Below are 17791 nucleotides of genomic sequence, written 5' to 3'. Positions count from 1 at the left end.
CGCCGGAAGGAGCGGCCGCGGCGGCGCGGCGCGTCCGGCCCCGGCCGCTGATGGCGGCGCCGCCGGCTCCGTGTGCCCGGGGCGCTCCCGCCGCCGCCTGAGGCGCGCCCGCCGCCCAAGCGCCCGCCGCCATGACCGAGGAGCCGTACGAGAAGTTCCTGACCCCCGAGGAGCCCTGCCCGCTGCTCTCGCACCAGCACCCGCCGCGGGGCGGCAGCTTGAGCCTGAGCGAGGAGGGCTGCCTGGACGTCAGCGATTTCGGCTGCCAGCTCTCCTCCTGCCACCGCACCGACCCCCTGCACCGCTTCCACTCCAACAGGTCCGCGGGGCGGCTCGGGGCGGCCGGGCCATGCCGGGGGCCGGGGCGGGCGGCGCGGCGGGGCCGGGGCCGGCCCGGCAGGGCCGCGCGTCCTTCCCCCGCGCCCGCCGGGTCCCGTGCGCTGCCCTTCCCTCGGCTCCTCACCTTGCACTTGACTCTGTCAGCGGGGTCGGCTCGTTAATTTTTCTTTCGTAGAATCACAGAATGGTTTCGGTTGGAAGGGAGCCTGAGGGAGACCTTCCCCTTGGATCAGGATGCTGCTGGCCTCAGTCCGAGTTTCTTAATTTTCGAGATTTTGGATTTTTGGGGGCTGTAGGCAGCTACAGAATGGTGTGTTCATAAGACTTAAAGGCCTTGCATGGTCACCAGACACACCTTTAGAGATTCAGAATGAGTTGGGTGGCTTGGTGACGGCACTGACTCCTGCAGAAACATTTCCACCTCATGCTACTAATTAAGGGTAAATTATCCTGTGTGTAATTTGAAGTGCAAATACAGCTCTGCAAAGGAATTCCAGTTGTGTTCATAAAATCAAAATCCTGATTTCCTAAGAACCTCATTCTGTTAATATATAGTATTAAGCTTGGATATAGCAATAGCTTTCTTTGAGAATGCTCTATGAGATTTCAGTCTCCAACATACATGTCTCGAACATTCCTGTTCCAGTCTTGCAAGATTCTTTTATGGGTTATTACTATTTCTGTGACACAATTATGAAGAGTGAATTTGTATTAAGTCATGGGAACTGCACTTTAAAAGTGTCATTCACAGGGGCAAACTCTTAATTATATATTCATGATTCAGCATGAAGAGCCGTGATCAAACATGATACACTTTCATAATATAGTTCTTAAGTCATAAGACATGAGCAGCAAGATATATTCTTAGAATATCTGTAAATAAATGTGTGATAGTCACCAAATTTGCATTTAATTAATTTTGTACACTTCTCTGTGTTGCCTTCCCCAGTGTGTTGCTCAGGTTTGCTCCTTTTACAAGCCCAGGTTTGTTACCCAGGCATCTCGAGGGTTCTTTGACTTCTCTGGAAAGGGACATGCCCAGTCTTGAACTGATTAGGCCATTGCAGATGTGCAGCTCAATCTGTGGTGTTCACATGAGGCTTCTGTTTTTTGAAGTCAGGAGGAATTTTAATGTAGTTCCCCATTGTTGTTAATCCAGTTCAGCCCAGGGAGCACAGCAGCCCCCCAGCCATGAGAAGGTGAGGCTGACTGCCTGTACCTGGAGTATCTGTGTAGTTTGTTGGTGCTAGAGCCCCTGTACCTCATGCTTTGTTTTGATATATCTGGGAACTTTGTCCACTCTATCTCCAATTTCATTATTGTTTCATGAATTCTGAAACTGTATTCATGTTGAGTAATGTGCTGTGTCACCCCAGTTTTGTTCTGCTCATTACCAATGGATTGCCTTGCCCACAAGAGTCTGTACAAGCAAGGCATTGCACATCGATAGGGGATGCAGAAAAGGAGGCAGGGCAAGAACTCCTGAAGCTGCTACAAGGAAAGTTTTGGAAATGTCTTTAACATTGGATAAATACACATCTGGCCAAGTAGATGTGGCAGTGAATCCATCACAAACACATTTAGCCAGCCTGGTGTGCAGCTTAATGAGATTGAGGACCAGCCTTTCTGGTGATAGGGTTGCTCAGTTGGGTAGAAGAGTGTTTTCTAGTTAGCCAGGCTGAAGTGCACAGGCTGATGGAGCAGGAGTTAATTGTGTGGGTTTGTGTGGTGCATTTTAGAAGCCCTTTTCAAATTGTTTTGGCCATATTGCAGTGCTGTGCTGACTCATATTTGTCTCGACCTACTTTTCTCCAATATGTAAAATAAGTTCCAGATATGGAGACTGATTTCACGAGCTTGTTACATTCTGGCTTACTCTCATTAGAGTAAAAAATCTGTTCTGTGAAATTTGAGCTCTCAGTAGCTTTCCTTTAGCAACAACTTCAACTAGCTTTGTAATAGGGTGAAAAAAGTGTTTAGATCTGGCATGGTATCCTTTTCACACAGGTCACTTCCCCATCCTGCACTGTCTCATTCCAATAGCATGTCCAATGTTTTTGACATTCAGAGTTGTGATCCATAATGTGTTTCCTTATTAAGCCTTAATTTTGTGGAGAACTATCAACCTGAAATTTCTTCTTAACTTCTATTTGTCCTGAAGTCAAATTGATTAATTACTTAGTTCTGTTTATTCCAGTTTATATGGAAGTTTAAATATCCCAATCCATGGAAAAAATTATTTTTAGATCAGCACCAGCACCACACCCAACCAGCAGAAAAAAAAGGGTCAATTTCCATGCTACAGGAGTCATAGTTCTGGGGTACAAACTGGTAATATATGAAAATAAAGGCATAATTATATAACTGGATTTTTGCCTTGATATTTGTAACACTGTGTTCCCTTTGGTGTTGTTGATGTACTTTTAAAAATAGAATACTTCAATTTACATAATTATAACTTATTTCAATAAAATCAATGTGTATTATCACTGAGTGGCAAAGTGGAGATAGTTTAAGAAGTCTTGAAGGAATTTCTTTGGACACATGATACCAAGGTTTGCTGCTCTCTAATTGTGTTGTCCTGTTTTGCAGGTGGAACTTGACATCTTGTGGGACGAGCGTGGCCAGCTCGGAGTGCAGCGAGGAGCTGTTCTCATCCGTGTCCGTGGGGGATCAGGATGATTGTTACTCCCTGCTGGATGACCAGGAGTTCACCTCTTTTGATCTGTTCCCCGAGGGCAGTGTCTGCAGTGATGTCTCCTCTTCTATCAGCACCTACTGGGATTGGTCAGACAGCGAGTTTGAGTGGCAGGTAAACCTGTTCCGCTGGAAATGTAAAATTTTGTGTAGACTGTTGCATGCTGGATTTAGCTGTAGTTGAAATGTGATAGAATAGAATATCCTGAGTTGGAAGGGACCCGCAAGGATCACTGAAGTCCAGCTCCTGGCCCTGCACAGGACAAGCCCAGGAATTGCACCCTGTGTCTGAGAGTGTTGCCCAAACACTCCTTGAACTCTGCCAGGCTTGGTGCTGTGACTACTGCCCTGGGGAGCCTGTTCCACTTCCCGACCAACCTCTGGGGAAAGAACTTTTCCTGATACCTGACTTTAACTTCCCTTGACCTGGCATCCTGCTGCTCCCTTGTGTCCTGTCACTGGTCACCAGAGAGGAGAGATTGCTGCCTCCCACTCCTCTTCCCCTCATGAAGAAGCTGTAGACAGCTGTGAAGTCTCCCCTCAGTCTCCTCTTCTTCTGAACAAACCAAGTGACCTCAGCACTTGTTTCTTTGTGACTACTGAACATAGGAGCACATATCTGAATCTTGATCAATAGAGAAGATGTTTTCATTTTATTCCAACCTCCTGAATCAGGAGGGGAGACTGAAGGTCAGCTCTCCAAAGAAGGTTGCTTATGTATCATGGTTGTTTGGTCTTAGGGACCAGCATGTGTTTCTTGTAGTCATGAGCTTAAACCCTTTGTAATGAGGATCTGCCTTACTAATGAATCTAGTTCTAGATATCTGGTCCTAATGATACTTTCTAGGTAAACTCTTGCCATAGCCTAGTTCTATCCTATCTTTTTCTATGCCAGTAAGAGTACAGAGCTCATTTTGTCTCACCAGAATGGGAAAGTGAATCACATGTTTTTCCCAAGTCTGTGCTGGATGCAGTTCTCATTGGGTATTTCTAGTTTGTGATAGTCTTCCCCGTTCAGCAGTTTTTCAAATGTGTTATGCATTTTTAATGTATTATAGTCCTAAATTGACTTTTGGATTAAAGACTTAAATCAACTATGGATGTATACTTAACTTTGAAATAGGCGACACAGGGCTTTAGAATTTATTGGGGAATACTTTAAAATTTTGTCATAAAGCTTAATCAGAGCATGTAGAGAGTCTTGTAAGGACAGTACAAGAACTGAAAACTGCTTTCAAAAAAGCTCAAATCCTGTTCCAGAAGCTGCAAGTGAACTTGAGATGTGTATGGATATCAGCTTTGAATTTCTGACTGGTTAAGTTCAGCTGCTGGTCTCAATGTATGTTGTATCATTGAAGTTACAAGTGTGTGTTTATAATGCAGGCTGTAGGAACAGGTCAGGTTGGATCCCAAAGATTCAGAGCTTTATTGAATTGTGAAATTTCAATTGCCTGATAAACTTGGCAATTGATTTGAAACGAAGCCATTTCCTATGCTTTAGCTAGCTGACAGTATGTTTGATTAGTAACCAGCTTTTTTATTACTCTTTGTTTTTTAAAACAAGCTTTTCTCAAGCGACTTACTTCATTGGATTTGTAGGATTTGTATGATTTTGGAAAGACTTTTTTGTAGCTCTTTATGGTGTTATCTGGCAGAATCTGAGCACAAGTAATCCAGCTGTCCCACTTTACTGGAAGTGCATTCAGAAATCACATATCAGTTGTATAAATGTAGCTAGCTGAAGTTCACAGTTGCTTCCCGACATACAACAGTGATTTTAATTGATTTTTCTTGTGTAATTACAGAGTTTGTTAGGAATTACAGACCTACTTGAAAATTATCTTTCTTAAACTAGACTTATGCTCCAAAATGGGAGGTTTAGATTTAGGTTTGGATTGTAATGGACAGTTTCCACTGATGGAGAAGGGAAATAGTTGAAATGCAACTTCAGTCTGCTGTTTTCTTAAACACAAATTTTAAAAAAGAATTGATAAATACAGAATAGTGTGAATTGAGTTTGCTGCACTTGTTGTTTGCGGGAAGATTCAAGGGAGTGTTGCAGGTTTATGAGTAATTAGAAAGAGTTTGTTAAAGTACAGAGATAATCAATGCTTTGCTAATTTGATGGTATGTTTTGAATTGTTAATAGTGTTAGAATAATTTACAATCTGTCTATTCTAAAGCTTTGTTCTTCTTTTTGCATGTTACAAGTTGCCTGGCAGCGACATTGCAAGTGGGAGTGATGTGCTTTCTGATGTTATACCGAGTATTCCAAGCTCTCCCTGTCTGCTTCCCAAAAAGAAAAACAAGCATAGGAATCTTGATGAGCTTCCATGGAGTGCAATGACAAATGATGAACAGGTGACTTTTTTCCTATGTGAGAACTGCAATGTACAGAAGAACTTCCAATTAAAAGACACAACTTAAAGGCCATCCTGTTTGCTGTAGGTGTAAATGCAGACCTGTGCAGTACTATTTGATTCTTAAAACTAAACCTTGTCCTTTGGATCTACAGGAGGCAGTTTAGTGCCTACTCAAGTTTTCTCCCTAAGTTTTTAAGGATATTCAAGGGTAGAACCATAATATTTGAGCATGTTTTATTCTGTCAGTTTTTTCTTTTTTTTTTGTCTCTCATTTAGAATCAATAATACTTCAAAATGACCTGCCTTTCTTTGGGTCCTAGGTTGAATATATTGAATATTTGAGTCGCAAAGTCAGTACAGAGATGGGCCTTCGAGAGCAACTCGATATTATTAAAATTATTGATCCTACTGCTCAGATCTCACCTACAGATAGTGAATTCATTATTGAATTGAACTGTCTCACAGATGAAAAGCTGAAACAGGTGAGTTAAGGTTTGTACATTTGACTTCAGGGTTTTAGCATCTGGTTATATATTGCAAAATGTTATGGACTTGCGATCAATTTTTATGCATAATCATTAGATGTAGAGAGAGACACTAGAACACTATACTGTCAGTGACAGAAAATAGAGTTCAAAAGCATATTGTTATGTATTAAATTTTGACATAAAAGACTGGTTGTATATTCTTCATTTGCTCACTGAATGTAAAATAGCATTTAAAACTCCAAAAGATTGGAATTCATTGGGGAAAACCATAAATTTCATGTAGAAAGGGATAGAGAATAATGCATTTTCAAGATGTTCCAAGATATGAAGAAGGGTGCCTGGCTGATAGGATAGATACATTCTACTGTTTTCTCAGTCATTGAATTACTGAGATGTGTTGTTGGGGAGAGGTGCAGTGTTCATACAACCTGAACTCCTCAGTGTGGCACTGATAATGATGAAGATAAAGTTGAAAATGGAAAACATTCACTGCTTTTATGAGCTTGGTCTGTTTCATATTTCAAACATTTTATGTGTCATCTTAAAGTAGAAAATTGCTTGTTTATTGACACAGACTTTGGTTTGAGTATACCTAGTAAAATAAAGGGGTTTGATACATTAAGTAAACAACTTAATTCAGTTGAACTTGACTGATATTCCTGTTTGGTGTTAAAATAATAACATATTGTTACATAGTCACAAACCTGACAGGCAGAAGAGACAAGAACCCTGCAGCCCTTGCTACATATTTTTCTTCCTTCAATAACGAAATATCACAAATGTTAACATAGTTAAGTTCTCTGGGTGACTCGAGATGGCTTGGGATTTATGCAGCCACAAGAAAATGTTTTAAAAGCCTGACTGAACTCACCCAATAACTTCATCATTATTAATAGGCAGATTGTGTTTTTCCCATGAAAAGGAGTATCTCAGTGCAGCATTTATCAAACTATAGTAATTTTTCTGCCTCTGTTCTAAAGGTGAGAAACTATATCAAGGAACACGGACCTCGCCAGCGGTCTGCAAGGGAGAGCTGGAAAAGGAGCAGCTACAGCTGTGCAAGTACCAGTGGTGTGAGTGGGGCCAGTGCCAGCAGCAGCAGTGCCAGCATGGTCAGCTCAGCCAGCAGCAGTGGCTCCAGCGTTGCCAACTCTGCCTCAAACTCCAGTGCCAACATGAGTCGAGCGCACAGCGACAGCAATTTGTCCACAAGTGCTGCAGAAAGAATCCGGGATTCCAAAGTAAACTTTCTGGTCATCTATATCTGTATTAATTAAGCTGTCTTAATTGCTGAAGCTTGCTCAGGCATGGGATCTTGCCTGGGATGTTTGTCCTGAAGGAACAGAGTAACTGAGTTATCTCTCTAAGCCAATGGCCATAAGAAGTTTAAACTTGTGCTCTTCCCATCACTTCTGTGGTGTTTGTATGTAGTAGATATTCTAATCTTTTTTGTTTAGGATAAGTTGAGTGGGTTTGAATAAGGGCTTATGTGTTTAACTTAAGAAAAAAATTGTTTAAGAATGATCACCCTAATCTAGGCATAGTTTCTGGACAGTAGAGACACCCATGATTGTTTTTGGTTTTTTCTCAACTGGAAGTTTCATCAGACTTTTTGAATCTTCTTTATTTTTTGAGCATATCTCATGAGATTCCTTGGTGAGAAGGGACTCTATGAAATGTGTTTCATTTAAAGTAAAACTTTGGCACTCCTTCTGTCCACATAATTAAAATTTCAAGTGTGAAGGCGAGGAGCAGATCTTACTTGCTCTTCAGCATCTTGGGTTTGTTAATGTAAGACTGTAACATTTCTCCAGCAATAAGGACTCCTCCAATCAAAGACGTGACTGTGCAACATCACTGGTTAATGTTATTCCTCAGAATTCAGTTGTGGGCGATGGTCTAGATATTTTAATATTAGATATGATTTTGGATCAATGTTTACACCACTGCTGAGAATTCATATTTGTTATTTTTCAGAGCAGATGTTATTTTAGAAGTTAATTTATATTTGCCAGCATTAGAGGTGTTTTTTCTAATTTACAGAACAAAATATTATGTTTTGTCTCTTCTGTATTTTGACAGAAACGTTCCAAGCAACGGAAACTCCAGCAAAAGGCCTTACGGAAGAGACAGCTGAAAGAACAAAGACAAGCCCGTAAGGAAAGACTGAGTGGATTATTTCTTAACGAAGAAGTGCTGTCTTTAAAAGTGACTGAGGAGGACCATGAAGGAGATGTAGATGTTTTAATGTGACAGGGGTGAATTTATCAGTGTTCTTTCTAAGCCTTAAATGTATTATCCTTATTGTTTACATATATTTCTTGACCAAATTTCAATTAGTATTAACTATACAAACCAGATCTTTTCTCAAGTGTAATTTTGCTAAGAAGGTCTAAGTATTGAGTAACTTCAGCTTTTTGAGACTAATTTTGCAACAAAGAATTCAGAAACATACCTATCTTCTGAAAAGCTGCTGAATAGATGTGGTTTTAAAGGAATTTGAACTTGGCTATCATGCTAACTTACTTGCACGTAAATCTAGTGGTGCTTTTGGATGACACAAAGCATGCATAATTATGTTTTAGCTTTTTTATTTTTTTTCCAGCTTTGAGTTAGTATTATACTTTTTTTCTGAATTATTCTGAAGACTTTTTCTGTCTTCCTTTCCCATTATTAGGAAGATTGTTTAGCATGAGGAAAAATCTTTTTCTCTATGGGGCTTTCTTCAGCCTTGCTCTTTGTTTGTACAAAATCAAAGTACTGTTGATACTTTTCTAAAAGTTATGATTTAACTCAAACTACACAGAAAACAAGAAGCAGGACATCTAATGCAAATCTGTATAGAATACTGCTTGATAATGTAGTTCTTAGGAACCAACTAAAAATTTAAAAAAACCCTCAAAGTAATTGCAGACTTAGTCTTCAGAAGGTTATTTTTCTTCTCAGTATCTTAAGATTGTTACTAATGGTTCACTAGTACATCCCTAGTATTTCTGTGAAAAGATTCCAATAAAAACACATTTATCCATCGAAAATACACTAATTAAGTTGTCAAGGACACTACTTAAAGTAGTTAAAAACACTACTGGAAACAGAAGTGCAAACAAGTGGCACACAGTGGTTTTCTTCCCCAGAAGCATATCTAAATATATTTGATTCATATTATTGACAGGAAAACTTAATTAATGCAGCTGTACTTTTAAAATTGTATGTTTAGATGAGGTTGTCTTCTGTGTGGGTCGTTACACCATGACATGTATCAGAATTCTCCTTTTGTTGTCTATCAACTTTTGAAATTTCTCATGATAAGACAGGTAAAATTGTGGCTTTCAGGTAGGGAAGTGATAGTAATTTCGAACTTTTTCTTAATTCTGACAAACTTTAAGCTGATTTTAGTTTTTATCTTGGAACTACTTTTATGGAACTCCTTCCCCCCATGGCTGAGATAAAAATGATAGTTCTAAATTTTAATTTGAAATTTAAATGTGTATAAAAATATTTTTGAGTTCTGAGTTAAGGAAATAAATTTTATTATGTTGATGCTTCATTACTTTAATTTTGCTCTTGAATTAAGGAGTTTAACAGTTTAGTGTGGCCACTAATTGCTGGATATAGCTCAATCCTGCAGAATGCATGATCAGCTTTAGGATTATTGACATCAATGTTCCATGTCCTGCACAGACTTACTAGCCCTGACAGCTGAAATATTTTTTCTTACAGAACTGGCATTCCTTTTAGCCTCAAAATAAACTGACCAGTAAATTATCTGAACAATGGCCTCTGAAAGGGTTTTGATAAGAAATAAATAAAGTCCATAGTCAAACTAATATGTTTGAACTTAGTGCTGCTCTACAACAGGTCCCCAGGCTTGGCCATTGACTGACTAAAAGCCAGGTAATGTAATTTTAATCTTATATTAGCTATCCTATATGGCCAATTGTCTGTCCACTAACCACAAGTGTCTGTGACCTGTCAGTATTTGCTTGTACTGTGCTGTTGCTGATTGATGCCTTCCTCCTGTATAATCAATACTGAAAACTTCTTAACAGTATACACTTTATAGAGAATTTAGATTGACTTAAATCTGGAGCTTCTTTTAAATATCTTGTATGGAAGATAAAATTCAATTACTATCTATTTGGCTAATTTCAGGGTGTGGTTGTTAAACTCTTGCATGTTAATGGATGAATTCATCATGAAATACTTCACCATGTGTACACTATCACAGTTCAGTACAACCTTTATTTTCTGCAGCGACTTGGAAATATGATTGATTTTTTTTTTCTGAAGAAAAATGCACACTTTGTACTGTAGAGAATTGAAACTCTGAAGTGAATTGTAAGAAAGGTGCAATATCTCAGTGTGGTGGAGCATGAAAGTGTGTCACTTTATTCTGTTTCAGCAGTTATTCAGAGTTTAAAATGCCTCAGGGTTTTGTTGAGAGAAGACCCCATCATTTTGATGAGGTACAGTTCATTCTGGTCACCTGTGTACTAGCTTCCAGAGATCATGAAGTGAGGGAGGATAGTATTTCCATCATAGTGTGAGCATGTAAGTATAAATTATTCTAAGTGATTAGATGGGTCCAGTTGCTCATCTGTTACATTGGACTAAAAGGTCCTGGGTGCCAGAATAGCTGATTGTGCTGTGTTGTCTCCAGCAGGTACTTCAGTCATGGGTGTGACAGTTAAAATGATCGAAGAGAGTGGATTTCCAGGTATTCCATGCTAATAATTTATAGCTCTGTGATCTCATAGATCCAGGATGCTCATAAGAATACAAAGAATACAAAACTCTGAATGTTCTGGTAAGAGTGCAGAATAACATTTTGCTTACCTTGAATATTCTTTTCCAAGTACTCAGAGATAAAATGTTGTCTTTCCCTGATCTCAGAGAATCAGGCCTGAAGTGACTGTGGGACTCAGGAGTTCTCACATACTTCTACATATTTGGGTTTTTTTTCCTTTACCTTTCTCATCTTCTATAGTCCCAGTGACACACTCCTTTTGTGGTGGGGAGAGGTTTCTTGTCAGATTCATGTTTTTCCCTGCTGCATGCTCAATATTTACTCAGGAAGACCCCACCCATGGTGGTTTTAAAAGACAGGTAACTGTGGCACTTCGACATGGTTTAGTGGTGGGCTTGGCAGTGTGAGATTTAGGGTTGGAGTTGATGATCCTAAAAGGACTTTTCCAATCTGAATCTATTAATTTCTATGAAATACCTGTGGTAGTAGTCAAACAGTTGGAATGTCAGTGAAATCTGGTCTTACTGATTTAGGTTTTGGCCTTTGTGGCTACAGGTGTAACTACTGGGTTCTGATGAGGAGGAGTAACAGACAACTAAAATAATGCATCCTTATTGTGTTTTTTCTTAAAAAAAATTAATCAAATCCCTGCTTTTTATTAATAGAGGAAAAATGTCAAGCTTAAAAGCAGCACAGTGACACACAGGAAAAAGCTCATAGTTACATGTCTTCATGGTACTGAAACTGTGTCTGTAGCAACTTTGTCCCCACTGCAATGTGGATACAAACAATTTACATTCTGTAATGATAACAGTTTGCTTCCATGGTAACTTTTTCGCTTAAAAGGCTTAGAAGGAGCACTGAAAGTCTGATTGCAATAGGACTGTAAACAAGAGAGAACATTATTTTCTAATATGATTTTAAATATGAGGAAGAAGGCTGCCTGACAAACTTGGCTGATTTCTGTGTATCTATCTAATGTCATGTTTTGTTAAAATACTTTTTTTTTTTAATCTGGGAAGCTGATAAAAAGATGGTTACAATATGCTCAGTATGGGGTGCTTACTTGGAAGAGCAGGAAAAGCATTTGCAAGGCTTTCCTGGGCTCAAATTTTAGTTCTCATATTGTGGTTTGAAACCTGTGAAGATCATTCTCTGGAGACAAAACAAACCAACCAACCTGCTTGAACTTACATGAATTTACATCAGAGTGCATATACAATACAGAAAGATCAAAATGGTAATATTTACTGTTCACTTATGCTGAATGGCCTGAAGCCATTTCTTTTCTCCTAACACTGTTTCAACTTTGAAATCAGTTGATGCATTAGTCTATAAATATTAATAAACATGACTCTTTTGGGAGCTTTTTTAAAGTTCATTCATATAAGCCAGATTTTCATGGCAGATGTTGTTAGATTTATTGGTTTAATTTTCTTAAGCTTACTGATCTTGTAATTCTTGGGCAAGAAAAGTCAACAGTTGTCCATTTAAGGATTGCAAAGATTAGTTTATTAATCTATCAAGAGCAAATCTAAGTAATATTCAAAGTTTGTCTATTTTGACTGTTAACTCTGATGAATCATATTAGCATTCTCTCTCATCTGGCTAACTTTAAAAATAAATTCTCCAGTGTAAAAAAAAATAATTTTAATATGGAAGCCTTTAGTATAGTTAATAACCAAAGCAAGGGGAAGGTGAGGGGTTGATTTTTTTTTCTTTTTGTTGGTGGGGGAGAGATGAGGGTATAGATTAGAGTATATGGTATTGCTTAAATTGAGTTGGTTTTTTTTTCCAGGTTCTCTGCTAATTGTATTGCTAAAATGCACTTTTGTATAGAAAACTGTTCTCTGTACATTCTGTATCTACTTTACACAATGTTTATAGAGATTTTTCTGAAGTTGTGAAGGATTTACTGAAAGCTCTGATGCTGTTGAATTCAAGTTTTCATTGTATTTGAAAATAGTTATGTGCATTTTGAAGTACAGGTTGGAATTAAAATTAATGATATAGCAAAGATATTCTTAGGAAATGATGTGATGTTTTCTTCAGAGCAGGGGGATTCATGTACAGGACCTGTGAAGTCACTCTTCAAGCAGAAAATACAAATAAAATTGCACATCTTAACTGTTCTTGATGGCAAAAAGCAAACTTGTCCCCTCTTAGCTAAAGGGGTTTGTTAACTGCAAAATCTGGCAAGAATTGTTTCATAGGGAAGCAATTAATTGCTGTGAATTGTATAATCCAAGGTCACATACTTAAAGCTGTCTGTCCTTTGTTTTGATTCCTGTGCCAGAGATGTTTTTTATATATGTGCTGAGCACCAGCAAGGATATGGCAGTCTTTGAATAGGCAAGAGTGAGGACATTTGCCAGCTTATAGAAGTCATGTCCTTGAACAAAATTTGCCTTCTGCAACACTGAAGCTTGAAGTGTAATATTGCAAAACCTCCATTTTCCCTTTGGAATCCAGTAAAAAAATCCTGGAAACCTGAGAAGAGGATAGCTGGCATAAGCATGTATTCCTCAGCATGCAGAAGGTTGCCTGCAGCATCTCAGGGATCTAAAACTGCCTTCTTTGTCTTGGCTATGGCTCATCAAACACTTCTGGGAGTTCTCATCGAACACTGACAGAAATTAAAACTAACCAAGTGTTGCTATCCCAGTTTCTGTAGATGTCAAGTGATGGAGAAGGACAGGGTGAAAAATGTTGCATATCACAGCAAGTCTTGTCAAACTGTGAGAGATCTTTAATTGTTGTGAACAGAAGTGTGGAAGCTCTTGCTCTTGTGGTGCTATGCCTTCACCTGAGCAGCCTGCTTATGTGCTTTTTCTGCTGTCGCCCAAAGGTGGGTGACAGTGTGAAAGGTTATGCAACAAAAACCAAATTGCAATGTTTCCAAGGACCTTGACCCACTGGGATGCTGGCTTGTTGTAAGGGCTGATGTCTCCTTGCACAGCATCCAGGAGCTGCAGGGAAGCTGGTGTTTGCACTCTCTGACTCCCAGAACCCTCCCAGCCTGTCCTGTTGCAGCAGTTCATTGTCAGACCCACCTGTGCACCAGTTGCACAGGTGGGTCTGATCTGCTGGCAAGCAGCTGCCTGTCACCAGGGTTACATGGGCACAACCAGTGATGTTATGAATCTCTTATTAGCCATCCTTAAGCATTTCTTCATTTCTCTCTCAAGTGTAGCCAGTTTCACTGCATTGAGGAAGTCTCATTTGATGGCTGATCACTATTCAGGCGCAAGCTGAATGAAGCAAAACCAGTTGATAAGCTTGCTTTACTTAATTGACAGGGAAAGGTGTCATTGGCTATGGGCTTGCTGTCCTCAACCACTCTTACTATACTGGCCTGAACTGTACACTTCACCCAAACATTTTCCAGTACAAAACTAGTTACAGTTTGGTTTCCTCAGATCCTTTGTATATGTTCCTAAAGATCCCATGCCCTACTGCGTAGAAAACCTTTTTTCACCTCCTTCTGGAACATTCATCCATTGAAAATTGTTTCTCTAGTGTTGAAATAAAATATAAATATAAATCCAAATCCACATTTCTGTTCTGAAATCTCATTTCATGCTTTTCCTCCATGGTGCAGTGACTTACACCTGGCAGCATCACTGGTGTACGAACTTATTTCTGATAATGCAGAACACATTCCTGAAGCTAAAGCATGATAATTCATCGTGGCATTAGAGTCTTTCTGATGCTACTTCAGGGGAAGCAACTGCACTATAGCTACTAAGTTTCTCGGAGGAGGAGGATTTATTGCAGTGGCTGATGCTGGAGTGTGACAGCACGGTGCTGATTCTCACGGCAGGTACCTTGGCTCATCTCTTGTCACCAGGGGGAGCACCGTGGTCATTTACTGGATTTTAAACTACAGCTGCCAGCTTTTCTTTATTCTGTTACACCCTGGTAAAAGATGGTAGGGGGATTTGCTCCTCCTCTTATTCTGTTTTTGAAGTAGAGATCTGTCTGTTAAGGGTCAGTTTTACAATAATAACATTTCCAGTAACCAAGAGAAAAGTTAGCCTTTTCTATTCATGATGATTGCTAATTCTTGTCTGATCATGCTTATTGCAACTGAAAGATGGAAGTACAATTCTGTTTAGTGTTATGTATGCACTGCTTTGCTGTTTAAATTCCCTGGTTTCTATTTTGCGTTCAGACTTCCTCACTGGGAGATGAGAATTTTGCAGCTGAAAATATTAGGTGATGATAGAAAACAAACAGCCAGCTTGTAATGTGCTGGGTCTCATAATGTGCATAGCTGTCTGTCCCTGGGAGGCAGTGCAGAAAGATGTACCTTGACTAGCTTTATTTATTTATTTTAAAAATAATAACCTCTGAATTTGGCTTCCTTTGGAGCAAAGGAAAGTCCTGCTTCAAAGGGAGTTGTTCTGTAGCATTTCTGTTTCTCTCTTTGCTCATCTGACAGTTATTGCTGCCTTTCAAAAAGCTTACTAACATGTGTAACTGCAGAGAACATGTGAGGAGTTCTCCCTGGTATCTTGGGTTCATTCTCGGAAGTCAAGCTTTTAATGGTTCTGTGCATAAGTAGGAAGGCTTTGAGCACTTCTGTGTGATTGCACAGCCATCTCTGTTGTCATTAGCTGTCATAAACACAGTAGCAGGTTCGAAAGTCTTCAACTGTAGGGTATTTCCTCTAGGAAAGTTGTGTGCCCAAATAATCTTGAAAGGAGGGAATAAAGTTTTAAATCATAATCACAGAATAAAGAGATTTAAAATGAGGCAGATAGCTGTTTATTTCTACATAGCTTGTTTTTCTTGACACCTGGTTCCTGTCTGTACCTCCTGAGAACAGTGAGTACAACATGGCAGTTCGTTGCAAGAGCTGCTGAAAACATAGTTTTAATTCATTATATCCTTGTTATTTAGGGAATTCTTATTTCATGGTATTTGTTTCCTTTCTTAGTAGTTTAGAAGTTGATTTAGTCCTTGCTTTCTTCAGTGTAGAAATAAATAATTAGTTACAGGGTTTTGTTTTACTTTCCATTGTGCCTAGTAGGAGCAAAGGAAGAGGTGAAATTAGTTCACTTTAATAGCTGGTCAATTTTCAGGTATGGACAGCATCTAAACCTAGTTCAGATAATTTTGTAGGCTTCATGTCTCCTGCATTGCAGATGCATTTAAAGATGCAGTGGAGCAGTTATGATCCTGAGGAGCACTGGAAATGTACAAGAACTGTGATGATGGGCTTATGCTTTGAGCAATAAATGCTCCTCAGGCAGGGCAGGCTTGTGCATATCCAGAGATTTTGTTCTTGATCTTGTTCCAAAGCCAAGCACAGTGTTGTGTTCACTACCTGCCTGGTACTTTGTGGCAAGAGCAGTGTCAGCTGCTTAGCAGTTACTGTAAATTCTTTTTGCTTCGGATCTCACAGCTCCTGGGTGGTTCTACTTGGCAACTCCTCTCTGCTCTTCTAGCACACAGACCACTTCTGTATCTCATCTCCTTTTTACTGCTGAACAAAGCAAAAACATTGTGTGTTAGGAGGGTCTAAAATGTGATTATGGTGCTAAGTGACTTTCACCACACACTCAGAAGTATTTTTATTATATTGAACTAATTACTCCCTGCTGCAAGCATAATTAAACACTTAAGTTCATCAGATAATCATGTATTTATTTCATGTTCTTTAAAACATTTTGATATTCAGCCAGCTCTGCTTTGGAATAATCCCTCTTTAGGATAGTACAGAGGACCAGGGCCTATCATGTCTAGGACTGGATAACCTTTTGCTCTTGGTAGATGGAAATGATCACTTCAGTGATGTTTTGTATTGACTAATTTGGTAGGCAGATAAAAAAATACATGAGTTTACGTGAGTATTTAATTTTATTAAATTCAAGGTGATGGAGAAAGCACCATGGTGCTAGCAAGCCTTTATGAAGTTGGAAAGAATATTGTTTTCTTCGTAATTTTTAAATAAGGTGAGTTTATTTACCAAATAGAAAGTATTCACAATGTGTGTTTGACTTATAAACATGTTGCTCCACAAATGCATGCACTTCCTCCTGAAACAATTTAGGTCATAAAACTGTTTGTAGAAGTTAAAAATGTTAGCCAAGCAAAAATGAAGCAGTCTGAAATCTTAGCACAAACCCATTTGTGGACTGATAAACCCGTTTGTAGACTGATAAAATGAGTGTTATTTATGGTCGAGATACCTTACTGGCATATGTATTAAAGTTTGGGGATATGTCTATTTTTCTTAGTATTGCATTAGCTGTAATTTCTATGTAATGCTTCAATTCATTTATATATTTGCACAACAGACTGTCAGATAAAAAAGTGCCAAAATGTGTATAAGGAGGTCATCACTTTAGCTTAATTGCACACAAATTTCCTGCAGACTCTGATGCTTAAGACCAATAATGAGACTGCTACAGCTAGAATAAACGCATTAGCCTATAAATTTAGAGCTTCTACCTGCTTTGTGAAGGGAGAATCATCTCTAAATGAGCCTAGTAACATGGATTTGTGATTAATCATTTTACTTGGTGACTCATCTATGATCACAGTACAACAAAAATGTCATGTTTGCTTAGTGGCATTAGCACAATTTATCTTCTCTACATTCAGAGAATTGCCTTGTTGTCAATGTGGGTCTGGGAATACAGCTGAGGAGTACTTTTGTTAAAGGATTTCTGATGTCACTTCAAAGCAGAATATAAACAAACAAAAATTTTACAACTGCTCCTTTCCTTGAAATGTAATTATTCTACTTGGTCAGGCCAAACCATTTGCAGTAATTATCTTGAATTTATAGAACAAAACTAATTTAACCTTGAACACTGGTATTATTCAAGTTGTCTCTGAATTTTTCTTTTTAAGGCCATGCCTGCAAGTTAACTCTGTTTTTGAGACAATTTTACTTTCCTTGTTGCAGAGTAAACCCTGCTCATTACTGGAACTCTCAGGGCCCATGGACTTGTGGATGTCAAGTTTGCACAGGTGTTCTCTAACTCAGTCTTTCTTGACTAAGGGAAAGTTTTCCTTCCAGCATTCCTCCACCCTGGTTTTCTGAGTCAGAGATTCCTGAGGGTTGGTCTTGTCAGTGAAGACAATGCAAAGGTGATAAAATTACTCACTGTGAGTATCAAAACTGAGAAAAAGAAAAGCCAACC

The 17791-nt window shown here is 39.0% G+C and overlaps 1 protein-coding gene and 1 long non-coding RNA gene across 2 annotated transcripts; both read left to right on the top strand.

Annotated features, from left to right (window-relative positions):
* Positions 1-46: 46 nt before the first annotated feature.
* On the top strand, positions 47-14184 carry FAM199X (family with sequence similarity 199, X-linked). Its single transcript, XM_021548371.3, has 6 exons — positions 47-319; positions 2932-3151; positions 5248-5397; positions 5720-5881; positions 6868-7128; positions 7970-14184. Exons 1-6 carry the CDS (start codon positions 132-134, stop codon positions 8138-8140), a joined length of 1152 nt encoding a protein of 383 aa, XP_021404046.1. The 5' UTR covers positions 47-131; the 3' UTR covers positions 8141-14184.
* A 558-nt stretch (positions 14185-14742) lies between these two features.
* Positions 14743-17791, top strand: LOC116183635 (uncharacterized). The gene is made up of 2 exons (XR_004148296.2): positions 14743-16594; positions 17554-17791. It is a non-coding gene; the product is annotated as an uncharacterized LOC116183635 (long non-coding RNA).

The sequence above is a fragment of the Lonchura striata genome, chromosome 14 (assembly GCF_046129695.1).
Source record: "Lonchura striata isolate bLonStr1 chromosome 14, bLonStr1.mat, whole genome shotgun sequence".
Taxonomy (NCBI): domain Eukaryota; kingdom Metazoa; phylum Chordata; class Aves; order Passeriformes; family Estrildidae; genus Lonchura; species Lonchura striata.
This window is presented reverse-complemented; position numbering and strand designations above follow the sequence as displayed.

Coding starts and splice junctions, on each gene's coding strand:
- FAM199X (XM_021548371.3), top strand. CDS start 132: ATGACCGAGGAGCCGTACGAGAAGTTCCTGACCCCCGAGGAGCCCTGC. Junction 320..2,931: donor CACCGCTTCCACTCCAACAG/GTCCGCGGGGCG, acceptor CCTGTTTTGCAG/GTGGAACTTGACATCTTGTG. Junction 5,398..5,719: donor CAATGACAAATGATGAACAG/GTGACTTTTTTC, acceptor TTTGGGTCCTAG/GTTGAATATATTGAATATTT.